Source organism: Emys orbicularis, chromosome 7 (assembly GCF_028017835.1).
Source record: "Emys orbicularis isolate rEmyOrb1 chromosome 7, rEmyOrb1.hap1, whole genome shotgun sequence".
Classification (NCBI taxonomy): Eukaryota; Metazoa; Chordata; order Testudines; family Emydidae; genus Emys; species Emys orbicularis.
The window spans coordinates 55888796-55911342 of NC_088689.1; the positions used below are offsets into that span (position 1 = coordinate 55888796).

The window sequence follows — 22547 nt, forward strand, 5'->3', positions numbered from 1 at the left end:
AAGTCGGGGTTAACTTTGAATATTCTTGCTTTATATAATATCGTTATGTTCTTTTAGTTTTTCAGGTGTTGTTTTAAAGTGGAGACAAAATTACCATCTTCCCCTAACATTAATGTTGGTCTTCCTGCATTTTGATTTGTCTAATAGTGTAGCTGGATTCTTGTCTAGATTTCAAAGTGTAGTTTACATTTAGGAACTCTAATTCTGAGTGAGAGCTGTGTATCCTCAACTGGCATCACTGGAAGTTTCTAATGCTCAGAATTTCTCAGATGAAGATGAAAATCTTTGCATGTGTGTGATTTTTCTCCCCCTGTCCCCCCAAATTCTAGGAAATTCACTTGTCCAGTTCAAGCAAGTAAAAAAAACTAAGTGGTCGTTGGGCGTAACAGTGTATCTTCTTCACTTTTCAGGAGTGCTCATTTACACAAATTATAAATTGTTTCAAAAGAATAACCTAGGTGATCGTGGACAAGCCACCCCTTACAGTAACGTTGTCTTATTTAAACATAAAGCCAACATGAACACTTATTCAAGTCCCTCTTAATGTTCCATGCACTCCCTCCATAACACATGGAGCTATGAATTTGGGACCAACAGCTCCATGTTCTCCTCTCAGGCGCAAGATGTGGGAGGAAGCCCTCTACGATATCTCTAAGGGGATTGGTCTTTAAAAATACCACTACAGCTGCCAATATCACCCAGGGGTGTGAGTGAATGAGTGAGTCTCTGTTTTGTTCATGCATCCAGGACATTGGGGTACATAGCTCAAGCAATTCCCGGTTTATAGCCATAGAAGCCCTCAGAGTCATCAGTTCAAGGTTCTGTCAGTTGTTTGGGAGATGGACTGTTGGGTATGGGAATGGGCAACTCCTTAGCAGCACCTTCACAGCTGTAGACAGCAGGGATATCGGAGCATAGGTTCATAACTGATCAGTGGGCTTTCCACTGTCTTGAAGATATTTTGTATTTAAGCTTGAACTTTGTTCAAGAGGAAATATATGGCATAAGGCTAGATTTTGTAGTAAGATATCATAGTGTGTTGGACATTCTTCCGATTATGTTTATTTTGTCTTTTTAATAGACTTGGATCTTCTACCTAATGAACAAACATGAGTCATTTGAGGTTTCTTGTAGCTACCTTGAAACCTCATGGCATTCAATTTTTGGTAAAGCAAGATGTAGCCAGAAAGGTATTTCTGCAGCGCCAACGATATGTTTCATCAGGAGCTACAGAACCATTCCTGAGTGGAAGTAATTCAAATTATGTAGAGGAAATGTACTACACATGGCTTGAAAACCCTAAAAGTGTGCATAAGGTAAGTCTAAATGTTAACTGAAAATTCTACTGTTAAGATAAAAAGAATAAATCTTGATTCCACTCTTGTTGACTATTTTGTAAAAGTTCTTTTATTAAATGAAAAATATGAAACTAATTGTATATATTGATCGTTGCAAGATACGAAATTGCAGCAAAATAAAAATATAAGGAAGCCCCAAATATGGTGAACTGGTTTGAAGAATATGGGATGTCTTGTGTTATGAAAATATTAACAGAAGCAAACATCTGATTTTCAGAATTTTTTGTTGCAATATGATTATTTAATCAGTTTATTGAAGGAAATTAGTTATGATTTACAGAAATTTCAAGCTTCTAATATTTGTAATAGGGTCAAAACATGTCCTCTGCTGTACTTAAGTCATATATATCCAGAGTGGTATTTTACAGCTGCCTAAAGGAGTTGAGTGCTTAGTTCCCCATGCTGGCTTTGGAAATTCCAGCCTTAAATGTTTTGTAAAACTACCTTCTTTAAATTTCTGCCTATAGTTTGGAAAATATTTCACTCTGTACATGTCTCTAAATTCCAAACACCTGCTAGATATTTCTTAATTGCTACCTCTATACCAGGGGTTGGCAACCTATGGCACGCGTGCCAAAGACGGCACGCGAGCCGATTTTTTAATGGCACGCTGCTGCCTGCCCGAGCAGCGTGCCATTAAAAATCCTGCCTGGCCCAGACCACTCTTCTCCGCGCCCCCCCCCGCCCCCGCGGGGGCAGGTGGGCAGAAGCATAGACATGCACACGGGGTGTGCCCAGGCACACCCTGCCAAATGGCCCCACTCTCCCGGCGTGGCAAGCCGCGGGGTCCGCGCTCCCGGGCCGGAGTGCCCGGCCGAGTGCAGCAAGCCACCGGCCCCTCCCCCCGCCTTCGCCCCTCCTCTGGAGCCCTGCCGCTGTGCGCGCAGCGCTCTGGGGGCTGGGGCTGCGCGCTCCCGTGGGGCAGTGTTTGGCTCCACGGGGAGGCAGACACGCTCCCCGCTCATCTGCCGCTGCGCGCGCAGCGCTCTGGGGAGCGGGGCTGCCCGCTCCTGCTTTGGTCACCATTCCAGAGGACACGCTTCCATGCTGATGATCCTTGTTAAAAAAAATGTGTTCAATTACATTTGTGACTGAACTCCTTGGGAGAGAATTGGGAGAGCATGAAGGGGCATACTAATGTTTAGCATGTCTGACATGTAAATACCTTGCAATGCTGGCTACAAAAGTGACATGCGAACGCCTGTTCTCACTTTCAGTTGACATTGTAAATATGAAGCGGGCAGCATTATGTCCTGGAAATGTAAACAAACTTGTTAGTCTGAGCGATTGGCTGAACAAGAAGTAGCACTGACTTGTAGGCTGTAAAATTTTACATTGTTTTATTTTTGAGTGCAGTTATTTTTTTGTACACAATTCTACATTTGTAAGTTCAACTTTCATGATAAAGAGATTGCACTATAGTACTTGTATTAGGTGAACTGAAAAATATATTGTTTTTTACAGTGAAAATATTTGTAAAAAAATTAATATAAAGTGAGCACTTTACACTTTGTATTCTGTGTTATAGTTGAAATCAATATATTTGAAAACGTAGAAAACATCAAAAATATTTAAATAAATGGTATTCTATTATTTAACAGCATGAATAATTGTGTTTAATTTTTTTAATTGCTTGGTAGCCCTAATTTTTTTTTCTTACTCTGACGTTTTCTGTCAATTATCAAGACTTTTTTTGTTTGTATGAGGATGCTAATTCACTTTAAGTATTTGCCTTTATGAATTAATTTTTTTTCATGAATTGGAATCTTAACAATTTATTTAGTTACAGAAAATTACTCTCCTATCTTTACTCTGATAAATCATCTAGAAATGAGTAAAAGGAAGCATACAAATAATTAAAAGGGAGGCCAAAATTAGCAATTATGATTTTTCTTTTGGTTCGTCCGTGTGTGAATTTAGTTCTGGTGAAATGTGACCGCACTGGTGACTGAAGTCTGTTTCTTCACAGAACAAGTACAGCGCAGACTGTGCAAACGTCCCTGTTTTACCTTACCTCTGAGCTGGAGGGCCCATCTCCAGGGCTGAGAGAGGTAGTTCAGTTTCCATGTTCTTTCTGGCCTTGGTTCCTATGAAGAAACTATCAGCAAAGTTACCCCAACAAGTGTTGTATGGGATGGGGGGGTTTATGAATTCAGTGGATATAGTCCCGAGACCACCTCCTTTTTTCCCATATGTAATTCAACACTTCTGAGGTGGTGACAATTTTTGGTTATTAATGACATGGACAGTTTTAAAGGTATTTAAAGGGCATTAATTTTTTCTCATCTAGCTTGCCGGGGCATATGGCTGTTGTTAGCATCTCTTTTAAGAAAGAAGGGAAATTGTTTACTCTTTTTATCCCCGACTGCTCCATGGAACTTACTCCTCTCTTCTTCTTGTCTTAATTAGGCTGAAAACAAAATGTAATTTGACAAATGGTTTTCTGTGTGTTGGCGTTCAACTAATCAAAAGGAACATGTACAACATCATTCAACACAGTAAATTGATAATGTGGCCTTTTACTTTTTTTTGCTAGTAGTAATTTGGAAGCCATTTTTCTGATTATATGTTAAGGAGTGAAGATTTCTTGTCATAAATTGTGCAGCAACTTGTCTTTGTCTTTTTTATCTTAAAATCTGATCCTGTATACATGTGACTAACATAAGAAAAGGGCTAAAGACTATTCTCTTAAAGATTTGCAGGATAAGATCTTTATACTTTAAGATCATCAGGACAGAGGATATGCCTTACTTTGTTTACAAAATGATGTTGAATCATACATCTTTTTATAATGATTAATACACTTTTCCAAGTGTTTCACAGCATTTTAACATTGCATGTCCTCTTGACTTTGATGGGATTTGCATGGCTGGAAATCTGGGAGGTGGTAAGATTTTTAAGCTGATTCCACTCACTTCTTCCTGGAAACTCCTATAAATCTCCATGAATCTCTGCTCCCTACATTATTTTTCTCAGAAGGGCGCTAGAAGGTGTGGCTGCTCGCGCGCGTGTGTGTGTGTGTGTATGTATGTATGTATGTATATATAATCTGAACCTGACACTCTCGTTGTCGGCACTTGTAGATCTCACTCTGATATGCAGATTGTTAGGAACTTTTTGGAAGATTGAAGAGAGAATAAGGATAATTTTTCCAGGGGAGTGGGAAGTGGAAAGTGGGATGGGATTTCTCTTGGAAACTATTTTACACCCCCACACCCCTCCTCCCTGGTTGATCCTTTTCTGAGTTGCTTTGGTTCATCTTCCTCCTCCTGAAAGTAGTATCTAAAACAGCTATGGTCATAAAATGACATGAGCTCTGAACAAGGTGTAATTTCTGCTCACAGAGTGGAGTCAGGGACATAGATCATAGGGAGGGGGCTTGTCAAGGCTCAGTTATTACTAGTACAAGATTAATTACAGAACTGCATGGTTTGATATTGAGTACACAATGGTTACCACATTTTCCTGTATGCAGCCAGTCTACCGTGAGTGTGTAATTGCTTCCTTATGTTGTATGCTTGGAAATCAGTCTCTATAAAAGAGAGACACTAAAAAGTAAGTTGAAGGAATCATGTTCTAAGGCTTTATTGTGCCTTCTTTTCATGATAGGACAAAGTACATTTTAGTAGAACATGGAAATAGGCTTTTTAGAATAAAACTACTTTAGATTTTTCTGGAGTGATGCTAGAATATAAAATAGCAAGTAGCCTACCTTTTTATGTATGTTGATACTACTTACCGTAAAGCAGTAGATAACAAAACACTGTAATTGAATCATTTGAACTGTGTTTATATTTGTTTGAGAGTAAAAGCACATATTTATTTAATAGATTTGCTGCTTTGGAAAGAAATATTGAAAATACAGGACACAACAAAACTTATTAAAGGTTTAATTCCTTTTTATATAGGTGCATTTAATGTCGTCATTCCGTTGATAGTCTCTTCTTCCTGTTACTATAACTTAAATAACCAGATCTGTGGTGATACTTTTGTCTTAAAGAATTTTACTCTTTCAATTTGGAATGGCTATGGAACTAGGTGGATCTCAATCCATTCATTACATGGTAAGCTTTATTGGTAGAGAGACTCTGATACACAAGAGCTCCAGAAAGACATCAGAATGCAGTCTTCAAGATTGATACTATACAAGTTTCTGAAGGTCTTGATGGATGTGTGTCTAGGAAAAACTAATTTTCTTTAGCTAAATGGTGTGTTTTCCCCCTCCCCTCTGATGAAATGTCAAACCTGCTCAACAAATCGATACAGTCAAGAACGTCAATAGCAAAAGCGAACTATACACCCATGTGCCTCATCTGCCTGTATCTTCAGATGTAACCATTCTGAAGCTATTTCTGAAGTCTTTTGTTGTATTGAATTTGCATAGCGGGAACAGGGACTGTGGTTATAAACCTTAAAAACAGTTGTTAATAATTTCTGAATAGACTTGCCCACCAACAGCCTCAAAGGCCATTTGTCTAGAGCCATATTATTTCATTCCTTGTAGGTCTGCCCTGTAATACTGCTTTTATATCTAAATGTAAAACCTTGTGAGAGATAAGACAGTAAAAGTTACATTTGTCCCCTCCATGACTGTAACTTTGAATTTATGAACATCGAATGTCAAATATACTGTGAAAATTAGAAACATGAACTAATAAGCTGTTTGAAATTTCTTAATTTTAATGACCATTCAGAAAGGACACTAATAATAAGGTAGCTTAATAGAGCATTTCTCACTACCTGAAACTTGAAGAGTAACATTCAGTGTACTCTAATGTGTGAATCTTTAACATTCCTTTCTGTGTAACTATATGGAAGTACTCTTTCAGGAAACCTTTCTTAATACAAGTGTGATTACGGAGTACTTTGGATGAGCAGTCCAGTCTACCAGCTCAACTCCAGTCATCTAGAATCTACTAACTATGTACTCTGAAGATCTAGTTTCGGTATCCTGCTGAAACTTTCTTGGATAAAGAGATTGTCATCACAAACTCAAATTGGTTGTGTTGTGTCTGATTTGAAGCAATGCATTACGTGATAATGCTTTGCTTATGTTGCTAACTTTGTTTTAAAAAAAAGTTCAAATAACCCAAATACCTGTCTGGATTTTGTTGTTTAAATTGTTTGGGTAGGGTTTAGTTAGGAGGGGATTAATCAAATGGGATTGGATGCTAACTAATCAATGGGATTTAGTGAAGTTAAGCATGTACATAAGTGTTTGCAAGATCAGGGCCTAGGTCTTTAAGATTGACATGGAATCATTTATAGGGAATTTGAATTTCAAATGGGTAGTATCCCATGAATTATAGGAATAACCTTCTACTCTGATGTATGTGGTATCACTCTAGAGACATGCACTTCCAAGACCCAAGGCGGTATCCCTTCTCAGATTTCCTACACTAGAGTCAGAATAACTTTCTTAAGATATAAGTAAAATGTGGACTCAGTACTACACTGGAATAGTCATACAGTTTTAGTACCTATCCTAGGATACAGTGGAGGCCCAGTATTCAAGCATTAAATGCAGATGTTCAACCTATCTACTTGTACCCACACCTAATTGATGGGGAAGCACAGAACCTCTTTTTCAGTGACTTCAGAATAGTTTTTGAGAGTTGAAAGGATTTCCATCTCTTGGGTTCAAATATTCCCGTATGCAGGAAAAATGTGGGGTGGGGGAGGAGGGGAGATGACGAGCAACTGAATCCCCACTAAAATATTTCTCCTCCCCACAAAATGAGGTGTGTATCAAGCTGTTGGGCATTGCGTGGGAGGCTGTGTTGTAGAGAAGGAGCTTCTACATAACCAGCAGCATCAATGAACATCAGATGGGAAAACTCCTAATGGACTAAATATAAATCCTGAATAAATAGATGGTGACAGTCTGTGTGGCACCATTTTTGAAGGTACAGGTGTTTGACAATATGCCCCTAGGTACAAGTACCCTGCTGGGCAGAACTCTATGGCCAGTGACATCTGGTTGAAAGACTAGCTCATTTCCTCTGGTTTCTCTGAATCCTGTGCATTTCAGAAAGAAACTTTTAATAATGAATTAAAAACTCCAAAACTACCGAGTTAGTTGACAAAATATGACTCTGTAAGAAGTCTGAATTTCCCTAGGTAAATGGGATGGCTAAAGGGGGGAGAAAAGTGAAGGGAAATTGCAGCTCATCAATAGTGCAATTGACTGTGTGCTCAAGAAGAGTTAATGTTGAGACTACAAACCGAATTCCTCTTGTGAATGAATAAGCTTCTAAAAGTAGTGGGTTATTGCTACTAGCTTAAAATGAGCATGAATACCAAATAACTTCAAGAAAAAATCATATGGGGGGGGGGGGAGGGGAGGAAGGTATCCATCCTGCTTTTGCTTAGCCAAAGTGGTGCATTTAAAACCTATCCGGTGGCTGGAGATGAAACAAAGCATTCTAAGGAATTAGAGAAGTGTTTTGCTTCAAGTTTAATGGGTATGGATGGGGAATGGAGGGAATAGAGGAGCCCAGTCTGTTTGGTTAACAGGTTGCTCTGATTTATGCCAGTTCAGGGCCATGTGTATACAGTGCAGAACTTTCAGTCACTCAGGCTCCCTGGAACAATACAGCGAAGCAACTACATAGTAGAGAACACAATCCTGTAAGTTGTTTGCAAATAGCTTTAAAATTAATGTAAATAAGAATAAAGAACACCAGAGACTCTAGAGCCTAGAGGCTCTTAAAACACCCAATCTAAACCACAAATAACACTTTGTCAGCTCCAGCCACTGAAATAATACCTGGTCCTAGAATTTCAGTGTTTCACAAATATTGAATAAATCCCAGTGAGGTGGGAAACAATATTGCCATTTTATAGATGGGAATGCTCAGGCACAGAGGGATTGTATGGGTTACCCAATTTGTGTCAGACCCAAGAATGGAACCCTTCTGACACATGGGCCTGGGCCGCCATATGTAGGGAGGGAACTTGGTTACTGTTGGGTGTGTACTTGCACCAGTGGAGGCCCCCTTCCTCTCCAAGGGTACCATGAAAAGAGAATAGCTGTACCTTGCATTTGGAGCCTCTTGGAGCACTGTGGGCTGAGGCTAGCTTGGAATATGCTGATTCAGTGCATCCTGGGTGCCCTGTCCTGTCCTCTTTCCTGTCAGCATGACCCACTTTTGGGACTGTACTGGCTGGGCCCCACTGGGCAGACTTTCTACCTCTGGTTACTGCACCCTTGGTTACAATGGACAATCAAATCCATTAGCTGTAAAAGAGTTTAGAGAACCTGTCTCCAACTTAGTCAATATTATTCTGACTTTCTGTAGCCCATGTGTTTGGGCTCCGGTTCCACTAGGGAAAAATGAAGTCTTTCTAACTTTTCAGGGTTTTTCTTTAAATAAAGATTAACAGTTGGCCTACTGAGACTGCATTGCAATTAAATTCTACATCATGGCATTTACCTTCTACTGTATCTGAAAATACCATCTATTTGAAAGCAATCACAATTGTCCTTTTTGGTTTCCAGTAATGTTGTTACATCATCTTCCTATTTCAACAATGAGGACAAGTTGTGTGGTAGTTCTATATCTGACAAAGGGTTTAAAATGTGATGGCTGATGTCATATTTTGCTGTAAGGGTTCAGTACAGAAGGGTTTTTCTGATGGTGATTTTTTTTTTTTAAGCAGTCAGGTTCTAATTAGGCATTTGTTTAATTAAATTCATTTTTGTTTAAAAATTTTAAAACAAAAATCTTGCCATAGAATCTCCCCAGTTTGGCTAGCTCAAGGGGGAAAGAGGGAAGTATTAACAATTTTTTCCAATCCAGTGATGGAAATCAGAGGTGGAACAGATTTACTAGGCAACCCCTGATGATGCAGGATTGTTCTTGTTTTGTTTTTTGTTTTTATTTTTTTGTCCTGTTGTTCTGCTGTCCACTTCTGTCATCATCAAAGCATTTAATGATGTGCGGCAACATGTGTGTTTAGAAGAGCAACACTCTCCTCCAAAACGATACAGCTCAGGAACCTGGGTGGTGATGGAAAAAGAAGAGGATTGTTGTCTTGGTTTTTTTTCTTATTCATTGTATTACATTTAAGCCAGCATTTGTGTTGTACCTCAAGGAGTTTGTATGTCTTGCCTGAGAAATAAATATAACACCAGAGAAGGGATTAGCTCCAGGCTTGTTAATTGTAGGGGGAACTGGATATTATGACTTAAATTCAAATGCTTATGATTAATCTGGAGACATTTGAATAAGATTAACTGATACAAATAGGTGGAGCTTTTGTTTGTGACATTTTGACTTTTGAAATGAGTATCCTCGTAAATTATGCGTCACAGCCACTTACATAACCTTGAAATCACAGCCCTGAAGTCTGGTTGACTGTAATATCTTGAGATGCTGAAGAAAAGAGCCTAATCCTGAACTCATTCAGACAAAACTCTAAATGTAGTTGATAAGACCTCTGGTTGAGTGAACAGCTCAAGGATTGGGCCTGAAGAGAAGACTACTGGAGTATCCAAAAACCCTTATAATATAATTAAAGAAACCTGCCTGTTTTATTAATCAAGGCTTTCAGATTTAAAGCTTATATAACCAGGAGAGTTCTATTATTGCATCTATATCTAATGTTTGCCTGCATTAACATCATAGGTAAATGGACTGGATGGATAATGTTATGCTTTTAGCAATGTTGCACTTTAGATTTCTCTAAAATAGCAAACTCATCTTCCCCCTGCAAAAAAACCGTATACTATTTGACTTTTTGAAATGCCCGTCTGACAGGTCATCTTTATCTGTATGGTTAGCAAGCTGGAATTTATTTTTCATTCTTCAGTGACATAATGGAAAGCTCTATAGCATGGCAGAAGTAAAAACCCTAGAAATCAAACAGCAATAATAGTTTACATTTAGCTGGTACCATGGAGTTGCCACAAAACATGAGGAAGGGAGGGGATACACTGCAGTGTATATGTACTCTTGTCTGAAATTGCGGCACAAAATGCATCTGGCGGCCAAAGATCTGTCAAAGGGATCTCACAAAACTGGGCGATTGGGGCAACAAAATGGCAGATGAAATTCAGTGTTTGATTAAATGCAAAGTAATGCATATTGCAAAACATAATCCCAACTCTACATACAAAATTATGGGGACTAAATTAGCAGTCACCACTCAAGAAAGAGATTTTGGAGTCATTGTGGATAGTTCTCTGAAAAACATGCACTCAGTATGCAGCGGCAGTCAAAAAAGCTAATAATGTTAGGCACTATTAGGAAAGGAATAGATAATAAGACTGTAAATATCATAATGCCACTGTATAAATCCCCGGTACACCCAAATGAATACTGCGTGCAGTTCTTGTCACCTCATTTCAAAAAAGATATATTAGAAATGGGAAAAATACAGAGAAGGACAACAAAAATTATTAGTATGGAACAACTTCCATATGAGGAGAGATTAAAAAGTCCGGGACTTTTCAGTTTGGAAAAGAGACAACTAAGAGGCGATATGATAGAGGTCTATAAAATCATGAATGGTGTGGAGAAAGTGAATAAGGAAGTGTTATTTACCTCTTCGCCTAACACAAGAGCCCCAGGGGTCACCCAATGAAATTAATAGCAGATTTAAAACAAACTTCTTTCCACAACGCACAGTCAACCTGTAGAACTCAATGCTTGGGAATGTTGTGAAGGCCAAAAGTATAATTGGGTTAAAAAAAGAATTAGAAAAGTTCATGGAGGATAGGTCCATCAATGGCTATTAGCCAAGATGGTCAGGGATGCAACCCCATGCTCTGGGTGTCCCTAAACCTTTGACTGCCAGATGCTGGGACTGGACAACAGGGCATGGATCAGTTTAGTTGCCCTGTTCTGTTTATTCCCTCTGAAGCATCTGGCATTGGCCACTGTCAGAAAACAGGATACTGGGCTAGATGGACCATTGGTCTGACCTAGTATGGTCATTCTTATGTTGCCACATTCACTGTCACGTGGAAAGTTATTGCTTTGAATCATGGGTTTTATTTGATCTAATAAAGCAATTTTCTTCCTTCCTTCCCTTTTTCTGTTCATCCCTCTTCTCTGCAACCTTGTCCAGTCTTGGGATTTGTTTTTCCGAAATGCTAATGCTGGGGCTCCTCCTGGTCAAGCTTACCAGACACACTTACCAGATCTTTCGAAAAGCAGAGCGTTGTTGTTTCAGAGTCATGGATTGGCAAAGACCCCAGGTAAAGCTGAAAAACTGGTTGAGGACCACCTGGCTGTGCAGTCATTGATCAGAGCATATCAAGTAAGTGTACTATTGCTACTTAGCATTATATGGGGGAGGGAGTTTCCTTTTAAAAGCACTTTGCAAATATTAACTGATTGCTTTCTTGTGTTTCCCCTGTCTGTGTTTTTCCATCTGTTTTATGCCTAAATTGTAAACTCTTTGGTGCAGGTACTGTCTTTTTGTACTGTTTGTACAGTGTGTAGCTCAGTGAGGTTCAGGTCTATAATGGGGTCCCTAAGTGGTACTGCAATACATATTGATCCTCATAACATTTTTAAGAGACCGATAACCTCTGTGTGTTCCAGTCTGGACAACTGGGATAAAGTTAAGTGACAGTACCGCAAAGGGTGTCCATATCAGAGCAGGGACAGTTGAATTCATCTTGGTTCTTTTATTTCACGTATCACTGTGGAACTGGAGCACCTCTAAGGTTTTGCCTCTTCACCAAAACAGCTGATCCTCCGCTCTACCTGCTCATCTAACTCCATCCAGATGGAGAACTGGGTCAGAATAAAGAAATGTTCTGAAATCCAGCTTTTTCGCTTGAGCAGATTTTTCCTGTGTAATAAGTGATAATACAGTCCGTTGCATATTGTGCAGTAGCTTAAACTGTAGCTGAATTAATGTCTTTATTTTTTTTTCATTAAGGTATGTGCAGTGAAATGAAACTTAATTGTTCTTCACAATGTGCTTTGCTTTATCTGAATCTGTTTTCAGACAAGGGAAAGCCACTGTGATCTATATCAGTTTTACCTTCTGAGTTCTCTTTCCCTGGAAAAAAGGAAGCAGTACACTTTGAGTGAGCAAATTCAGCAAAATGTGAATCCCAATCACTGTGAATACGAAAGTTGGGGAAAATAGTTTTGTGACTTGTTTAGTTTATTTCCCTTTCAGTTCATTCTATGGTGTCGTTTGGTTGAGAAGTAGCATCCTTGTCCCGATGCTAAATATGTTTCAAAGTGTTAAATTAACACATACTACAGTATGGTAAATAGGTGCAAAGACCTATGTAAATAGTCATGTCATAGAAGTCACTTAAATAAAAGTAGTCTATGCAGAAAGCATGGTCAGTTTCACACTGGCCTGTTGTTCCTTCACTTGTGTGAAATCTATAGCAAAATTTTGTTGAAGTAGCAGCAAGAATTACAGAACGTTTGGTTGCTTTGATGCTTAAAAAAGCAGTTGGAAACAAAATACCCAGAGAACACAACTTTCCTTTATTTGGGACTATATATTTTCTGACTTAATTGATGCAATAGAGGTGTCTTTGTGTGTTGTAGGCAGCTTCATGACAAAATAATGAAAGGATTATTTAAAAGCATTTTGGTGATTATAGATGTATCTAATCCTCTTTATAAATTGCGTTGAAGAGATGCTATCAATTGTAAATGCTTCTCTGTCAGATAATTAAATAAATATAATGGAGAAAGATCTAAAACTTGATTTCTCGGACTTGCTAGTTTTGTGCTTTTGTAGTAGACTGCTTTGTGGCTCTTCTATTGGGAAATTCAATAAATGTACTGCTTTTTTCTAATACTGGAGTCTAGATTCTATGAAGGAGGACTTAATACAAAATCAGATAGTAATTTATGTTGTTAATCCTTTCACTCCCACTCCCCGCAAAAAACACTAAAATGTTTCCAAGTAAATTTTCTGATTTCTCTCATAATATAGATCAACTAGAAGATTCCTTATCTCTCTACAAGGCATAATAAATCTAAAGCACATGCTTCTGATAATCTGTGCTTAAATTTATGCAAAAACTGTATATGAATATTGATGCAAATTTCCGATCTGTTACTATACATAGATGTTGACAGGGATGATATCTGTAGTGATATATTTTTCTTATTTTGCTGCTGCCACATTCTGAAACCAATGTGGGGAGAGGGAGAAAGTCTTGAATCTTTGTTGTGATCACCTCAAACTCAGGAGCGCTGCCAGCTTTTCTGCCGCCCTAGGCGGCGGAAGGTCCCGCCCCGAAATGCCGCCCCCCACAGAGGCGGCGGAAGGTCCCGCTGCCAAAATACCACCGCGGTCGCCACCCTCCAAATTAGGCGGTCACCTAATGGGTTGCGCCGGCCCTGCTCAAACTTCATCCTCATTTTTCAGAGTCATACTGTATATCCTTCTGTTCTTGATTGGGATTATGTTTACGTTTGAAGCCAAATCGGAGTTAGTGTTTATGTTCTGTAATTACACCCAAATCTTATTCATTGTTTGCCTGAAATTTGAGGCACAAATAGTGGAAATCTCTCAAGAACAGTTAAGTAGGAGATTTTTACTACCTTTGGCTGAAATCTTGCAAGAAACATTATTTCAAGAATTTCAGCCATATAGGAACTGAAAAATAGGACTGTTCAAATTTTGGATCCAGTGCAAAATTATTTGATCCTGAGTTTTGAATAGGAGCATTCCTGCCCCAGGTAATTTGAAGGTTTTTGTGTTTTGCCCTTTAGTGTTTGGGTATTAGTTCTCTACGGGTGACAAACAATTCCATTAATATGATTGATTAAAATGCCTTACATTGTGATTGATTATAGAACCTTACTTAATATTTACTAAATTACAATGCTATCTTAACCATTAATTTTAATGTAGTTCATGGAAATGCCTCATCACTTTTTCTTTCTTTCCCTGTAACTATAAATGGGTCTCTAAACTATGCTTTTGTACAGACTGTTCCTAGCATGATTTCCGGGAAACCATGTAGAGTCAGACTGACCTAATTCAGCTCCTATTTGAATATCTGGTAAAACGGATTTTTAAAACTGGAGTATGATGCATTCTGTTTCTTTAAATGTATGGTTGAATTTTAACGAAGTTTAAAACCTAGTCATTAAAAAAATGGGTAAATCAGTTTTGAAAAATATGGAACTTGTTCTACAGAACTTTGAAAGGTTTGATTTAATCTATGTTGAAATGGAAGTTGTACTTTCTCAGTCATATTATAAAACTTCAGATGCTCATCTTAAAGATGATATCTTCCTGGTTGTTTGTTAATTATTCCGAACAGTGAGACACTTAATTTTTAAAAATTGATTTTACTCTTACACTGCAATTTTTTTAGTCCAGCGTGAGGTCGCTAATAAATATAACTGTTTACAGCAATCATTTTGCACAATTGTTTCTGCTTGCAAGCTGTGATTCTTTGAAGCTTCATAATTTTAAGGGTCTTGGAATATAATGAACATTACAAAGTTATGGGCTCTTTGCTGGGAAGAGCAAGCTCAAAGATTGAATATGAATGTATATTCTTAAGTAGGGCCAAATATAGCAGTGGTCCTATGTGATGTACATTAGTAAGAAAATGGGTGTAAATTGTAAAGTAATGCAACCTATACCAGTTTATTTAGGGGACTTGCTGTATCTTGGACATTCCCATCAGTTACTTTCTGCTGCACCTCTTTACCACTCTCACTCCACATCACCTATGAGGTGTAAGTTAGTCATTTTGCCAAATTGAGGCAGGTAAAACCACTGTACCACTTATGCCTGATGTGTAAATTATATTACCATTCACTTCACTGCACAGTTTACCCCAGAGACTACCATTGAAACCTGCATCTGGTTACCCCAGGTTTGAGTTTTGTCCTCACTGACACAGCAGATTCTAAACACAGGCTGAACTTTGGTGTGATCTCAAGAAATCAGCTGGGTTCTTTACTTTTTTAAAAAAAGTATGAGCACAATAAGAAAATAAAATGTACAAACAAACTGCTTCCATATCCTCTTCTGTTATATCTTTTATTATTTCAAACAGAGATTTTCAAGCTACGTTGGGTGGAGTGGTCGAAGCAGCCTGTCCTAGTGGTCTGTAGAATTAAATGTTTTCTTATGAAATGGTCTGCAAAACAAAACAGTTGGGGGAACCCCCTGATTTTTGAAGGCATAGAGAGTCAATTAAGCTTAAATTGGTTTATTGGAATTGTTGGAATTTTCCTTAATAGGGTGAGGAGGAAACCAATATTTGACAACATTAAAACACCTTTGAAAAGAATTCCCTTCTGTGCATTCACCCTTGCACTAGTATGTAAAGTATTAACTCATTTCACAACACATTGTAAATTTGTATGCATTATTCTTCACACAGCATTCTCACAATTTTTTTTCTATTTCAATAATTTAGCTTATTTTTAGTATTAATATTGAAAACCAGAAACACGGTCAGACTTGTGATTTACATGCGTCCCTAAAAATAATGTGTCTTGAAATTGTTTTGCCAAGAGTGGCAAATATTATTCAAATGATAAATCTAAGTGTGATGCAGAAGTACTTCTTTTGACATTTACTGTCACTGAATGTAATAATTAAATATTTTTTAGCCAGATGGCTTTTTGTGAGACTTTTACTGTTATACCTCATGTGATTTATGTTATGTGGTCTTGGAATAGCTATCTATTACAGAGATTAATTAACAGAAGATAATTGAAAATGTTAATATCCATAGAAAATTGTTTCCCTTTGCTTTTTATTACTTCCCTCTTTCCTGAGTTTGTGCAGTTGATCAGGATAAAACCTGTAAATGGCAGAAAATAAAAATAATACCCAATGGAAATATATTGAGAGGCTCAATCTTGCAAGCTCTACCTATAGGAAATATTGCTTACTACCATGAGTTCAGATGAGATTACTCGCAGTAATAAGTATTAGGTTTCAGTCAGAAGTGTTTGCTGGATTGGGTCCTGAAGATGAAATCCTGGTCTTAATCAGTGAATTTTATCACTTACTTCAGTGAGATCAGGATATTAGAATATTACCCTACCATGTCAGAGACCAGCATGACTTTGGAGATGTCATCCTAGCCCAGAGGAGGGTGGATATGCTCCATGGTGAAGGAGGGGAGGTAACACTGTTGAGCTAGGAAATTGCTGTATCCATCTAACTGATTCTGAAGTCAGAATCAAAGGGCAGGGAGAGAGAGAGCAGAAGCTGAAATTTTCAGTTTGTGTCTAAACACTATCTCATGAAAACTGGGCACAAAAGGGCACATTTTTCTTTTTTGCACCATTTTAGCTGATTACAAGAGGATTTCTCTTAATTTACTTTTAAATGGCTCTGGTGAGAATTAAAAATTACTGCAAAACATCTTGTACATCTAAAAATGTATATTTTCCCCCTATTTTATTAGTGGGAGTCCTAGTCAGTTGTGTTCCTGTTTAGAAAGGATACAATGGAGTTTTACCTTCTTGTTCAGTTTTCTACAAAGCCTTTAAAAGTGGCAGTCCTGCTGCACTTCATGCATTCCTTGCTTTGAAAGCCTTCTTTCACCTTTTAATTTAATCTAAAATACTACCAGAATAATAAGCAATTTAGTGTAACATGGCATCCCCGCTGGATCATCAATAGCGGAGATTGAACCTGGGACCTCGGTTCATAAAAGCATGAACCTCTACTGCCTGAGCTAAAAGACTTAGCTCTGTTAGCTCAAAGGCAGTAGCATATTCAAGAACTTCCCATGACTAGGGAGGGACTGCGTAAGCATAATTTACATTTAACTTTTAATACATTTATTGACTCCTGCATCACAGTTCTAGTAACAATTTCCCAGCACCATTACCTCTTGTCCAAAGTCTGGGGGTGGGTTAGTCAGTAGCCAGTTATTAATGGCTCTCATTTCAGACTGTGTCAGCTGAATTTCCACACCATTCTTTTGGGCTACTTTTTTCCCCCTGAGAAACTCTATTGCATGCCATTGCCATAAGTTTATATGCCTAGGGTAGAGTTTAGGAACCTTAATATCCCACTTATTTTGTAGCGAGGGCATGTGTATATATATTTTAAACATTGATATAAATAGTATTAATGTAAATGTTGACATGGGGGAACTCTGTGCTATTCCATGGAACTAGCCCTGGAGAGGGGGACTTCTCTTGAAGGACAAGGGGAAAATGTAGTCTCTAAACTTGATTCCAAGGTGACAGGTTTAATCAGCTCTACAATGTGCCTAATTTCTGCTGAACCCATGAGCAAGAATCCCAGGTTTGCTTGCAAATTATGGCTCTTTCACATGGCAGTTTCCAGACTCATGACTTGTCATATTTAATTTTAAAAATTAAACACAGCCTTGAAGCTCTCAGCCCTGATTGGTCCAACCGGTCATATGGGGATCAATTTGTCTTCCTTTTAGCTTCATTTATCATGGGCAATGATTAGAATTCTGGAATCAGAACATGTTTTTTCTATTATTTGGCTCTTTCTTGGGAAAGATGCATGAATGGGGAAGAAGACTTTTTAAAAAATATTTTCTCCCACACTGCTGCAACATTGAACCTGAATTTCTTTCCCCCCCCCCCCACTATTTGTATCTTGTAAATTAAATCAATGTGAAGTAGCAATTGAAAAAAGAAAACGTATATGCTATATCTAGCATTTTATATTGTAATAGACAATGTTACTCTTTTGTGCTTTCAATGAACCATGTGATCATCAAATAGACTTATGAATACTGGGCACTTTATGTGTATGCATATATAGCTGCTGCAGAAATGAAAAGCTGAATTTTCCTTTCTGGAGTGTGGAGTTACCTCCACACTTCACATTTTTGAAAGTGTGGCTGTATGCTAAAAAGATGTACATAATATGGCACCATTTTAATTGACAGATCTGCTTTTTTTTCAGAATTATAGCTGTTAATGCTAGTGCCCTAAATGAGTTACTTTTACTTCTTCTGTTAATGCTGCAGAACAAACACAGCTAAACACTGATGGAGCTGAAGATTCTGTTCCATCTTGAGCATCAACAGAATTGTTTGCTCAGTTCTAATCAAATACCCTTGTGTAACCATTGTAAACAGTGAGGTTGCACAGATGTCATCAAGAGCGTAATGTGACCTGCAGAACTTTTAATAGCGGTGATGACGCACAACAACTCTGGCTTGATCAATGCTAAATTTACAAGACAGGCAATTGTAGAACGATGTTTTGTTTCGTTTCTTTTCTTTGAAAACAGAGCACGTCATATGGAAAATGATGGCATTTTAACAGAGTCACTTTTAAGAGTACAACTGCATTTTAAGAAATGTTCACAGTTGCTACCTCTTGAACTAAAATTCTAGTTCAGCCCTTGGTATTATAGTTTATTTTCACTGAAGTTTAGGACACTAGTATATTGAATGAAATTGTAGTCAAGTGACTCATAATTTATCCATTAATTTAAAAAATAAGCTGTGTATGGAAGTTTTATATTGGTACCTGAAAAGGGAAATGAAAAGAATGTCAAATTACTATTATAAAATATATACATGGTTCCTTAAATTTGCCCAGAGCTTTACAGAACATAGATAAATTGTAATCTCTATCAGAAATTGCTGCTTATGTACAATTCAAAAATTAAACTGAAAGGTAAGCAAGATAGAGAGAACATAATTGCTTATGACCCCAGTGTTGAGGTCAGTGTTCCTAATAGGGATTATTGGGGCATATATCCAGCAACAGTACTCCTTATTTTCCATTCATAGGGCACTACATTGTGTGTATCTCCAACTAAATATATACCCCAAATAAAAACCACAAAACAGAGGACCAAAAAAATGCCACTAAATAATGGAGGAAAAAATGGTGGTTAAAGGCATATTTTAAAAATTAATAGTTTGGTCTTACTGAGGGCAATAAAAAGGAGCATAAACTCTGGCAAGTAAAGTGTAAAAGTACAATAAGGCAGGCTAAAAAAGAATCAGAAAAGCGACTAGCTAAGAATGCAAAAAACTAACAGCAAATTTTTTTACATCAGAAGAAGAAAGCCTGACAGTCAGTGGGTACACTGGACAATTGAGGTGCTGAAGGAGCACACAAGGAAGACAATCCCATTGCAGAGAAGCTAAATGAATTCTTTGCATCGGTCTTCACTGTAGAGGAGCTGGGGGGAGATTCTCACATCCGAGCCATTCTTTTTAGGTGACAGATATGAGGAACTGCCCTAGATTGAGATATCAGTAGAGGAGGTTTTGGAACAATTTGATAAAATAAACAATAAGAAATCACCTGGACAAGACGGTATTCACCCAAGAGTTCTGAAGGAACTCAAATATGAAATAGCAGAACTACTAACTGTTGTATGTAATCTATCACTTAAATCAGCCTGAGTAACAGATGACTGGAGAGTAGCTAATATAACACGTGTTTTTTAAAAACAGCTCTAGAGGCGATCCTGGTAATTACAGGCCAGTAGGCCTAACATCAGTACTAGGCAGACTGATACTTTTGTTCTTTACTATAGTTTCAACCAGACACATAGGTGAACATGATACAGTGGGGAAGAATGAACATGGCTTTGGTAAATGGAAATTATGCCTCACCAATCTATTAGAATTTTTTGAGGGTGTCAACGAGCATGTGGACAAAGGTAATCCAGTTGATATAGTGTACTTGGACTTTTAGAAAGCCTTCGACAAGTCCCTCGCCAAAGGCTCTTAAGCACAGTAAGCAGACCTGAGATAAGAGGAAAGGTCCTCTCATGGATCAGTAACTGGTTAAAAGATATGAAATAAAGGGTAGGAATAATTGCTCAGTTTTCACAGTGGAGACACATAAACAGCAGGGTCCCCAAAGGAATTGTACTGGAACCTGTGCTGTTCAACATATTCATAAATGTTCTGGAAAAAGGGGTGAACAGCAAAGTGGCAAAATTTGCAGACAACACAAAATTACTCAAGACAGTTAAGTCAAAAACTGACTTCAAAAAGTTACAAAGGGGATCTCACTAAACTGGGTGACTGTGCAACAAAATAGCAGATGAATTCAATGTTAAGTACAAAGTATTGCGCCTTCGAAAAATAAATCCCAATTATACATACAAAATGATGGGATCTAAATTAGCTGTTATCACTCAAAAAAGAGGTATTGGAGTTATGGTGGATAGTTCCCTGAAAACATCCGCTCAATGTGCAGCAGCAATCAAAAAAGCTAACCGAAGGTAAGGAGCCATTAGGAAAGGGATAGATAAGAAGACAGAAAATATAATGCTGCTATGTAAATCCATGGTATGCCTGCACCTTGAATACTGTATGCAGTTCTGGTCATCCCATCAAAAAAATAAATTATTAAATTGGAAGAGGTGCCAGAGGAGGGCAACAAAATGCTTAGGGGCATGGACCAGCTTCATACAAGGGGGAAGAAAAAATACTGGGATTGTTCAGCTTAGAAAAAAGATGTCTAAGGAGGATATGTTAGAAATCTATAAAATCTGAATGGTATGGAGAAAGTGAATAGGGAAGTGTTGTTTACCCCTTCACAATAACACAAGAAGTAGGGATCACCTGATGAAAATAATAGGCAGCAGGATTTAAAACAAATATAAGGAAGTACTTCCCACAATGCACAATCAACCTGTGGAACTCATTGCCATGGAATGTTGTGAAGGCCAAAAGTATAAGTGGGTTCAAAAAAGAATTAGATAAGTTCATAGAGGATAGATCCATCAATGGTTGTTAGCCAAGATGGTCAGGAACACAACCCCATGCACTGGATGTCCCTAAACCTCCAATTGCCAGAAACATCTGGCACTTGGCACTGGCCACTGACAACAGGAAACAAAGAAATGGGAAAGGAGGACAGAATGCACCGCAGGCTGACTCAACAATTCAAATCTGCCCTTCCATAGGGAAATACCTGCCTCAACTGTGACAAGAGCTGTGGATCAGGGATTGGTCTAATTAGCCACCTGTGATAATTGGCTATCATTTTATGGAAGATAATCATCTTTGAACTCTGAGGGATTGTTGACTACTACTGGGCTAGATGGACCATTGGTCTGGCCCAGTATGGCTGTTCGTAAGGTTTTTGCGTGTGTATGTTTGATGATTCCATGAGTTATCTGTGTGTTGGGGCCACAAATATTGGCGAGTTCTCCCTCTTTACTGACTTTATTTATCATGATTTTTTTTGTCTTGGTGTCTCTCTTCCCTCTTCCTACCTAATTGCACCCATTTAGATCCGTGGACATCATGTGGCTCAGCTGGATCCCCTAGGAATCTTGGACGCAGACTTGGATTCATTTGTTCCATCTGATTTAATCACTACTATTGATAAACTGGGTGAGAACTTCAAACTACTTTATATAAATCAATATGTTTGGCCAGAGGCATGTCTCGTGGTACAATGTATCCTCTGGAGAGAGTCACTAGGCAAGATAATTACAACGGAGTATTTTGTTTTTCTTAGATAGGACAACTATTAATTAGTGAAATGTTCCTCTAACCTTGTGTATTATTTTATGATAAATCACTGTGACTTTGCTTTGATTGTGATACGTTTTATGTGAATCTAACCATTGACCACTCCTCAGGGAAATTTGAAAATAGAGCATTCCCTCATTCTTGCACTACCTATTTGTAGATGCAGCTGTAGCTCATTGTTCAAGCTTGGGGAGATCAAGCATGCTTTTAGAACATTAGGGAATAGAGTGTGGATTGGCTGATGAGATAGTAATAAATAATGTGAATTTGGCAATTTGAACAGATATATTGCAAGAGGATGGCTAAATCATTCCAGTGAAGCTTCTCCCTTCGCAGTTGGTTGCCACTGCATGGTATTTAGTTGGAACTTTTATTGTGGGGGGAGGGGAGTATGGGGGACAATGGAATTAAGAACAAGTGCATAGTAAATGAACAGTTACACAATGCCCATGGTATCTTCCTACTGTATTAAAAGGATAGGAAACAATCATACACAGTGCATGGTTCTGGACCACATCTAAAGCGACTAATAGATATAGACATTTCTATAATTGCACATCACTCTGGTTTGAGTGCTATGTGGCTGAGATCTGAATTGTCAACTGAATCAAATTCAAAATGCATCCTATTCATTGTTATGTAAGGGCTAGTTTCTAATAATTATTATCTTTAGTCATATGGTCTTATTGTTATGACTTAGATATTTCCAAAAAACATATTGGCCTGAAGAGTGATATTATAAACATGCTAAAATCTTAATACAATAG

The 22547-nt window shown here is 38.1% G+C and overlaps 1 protein-coding gene across 5 annotated transcripts in view; it reads left to right on the forward strand.

Moving 5' to 3' along the window:
• The first annotated feature begins 1109 nt into the window (after positions 1-1109).
• OGDHL (oxoglutarate dehydrogenase L) overlaps positions 1110-22547 on the forward strand; it is a 104826-nt gene continuing 83388 nt past the window's right edge. The window contains exons 1-3 of one of the 5 annotated variants that reach the window (XM_065407448.1): positions 1110-1316; positions 11433-11624; positions 21537-21639. In XM_065407448.1, coding sequence (XP_065263520.1) covers positions 1110-1316; positions 11433-11624; positions 21537-21639 — 502 coding nt within the window. The remainder of the gene's footprint in view (positions 1317-11432; positions 11625-21536; positions 21640-22547) is intronic. The other 4 variants (XM_065407452.1, XM_065407449.1, XM_065407450.1 and 1 more) reach the window with 4 other exon arrangements.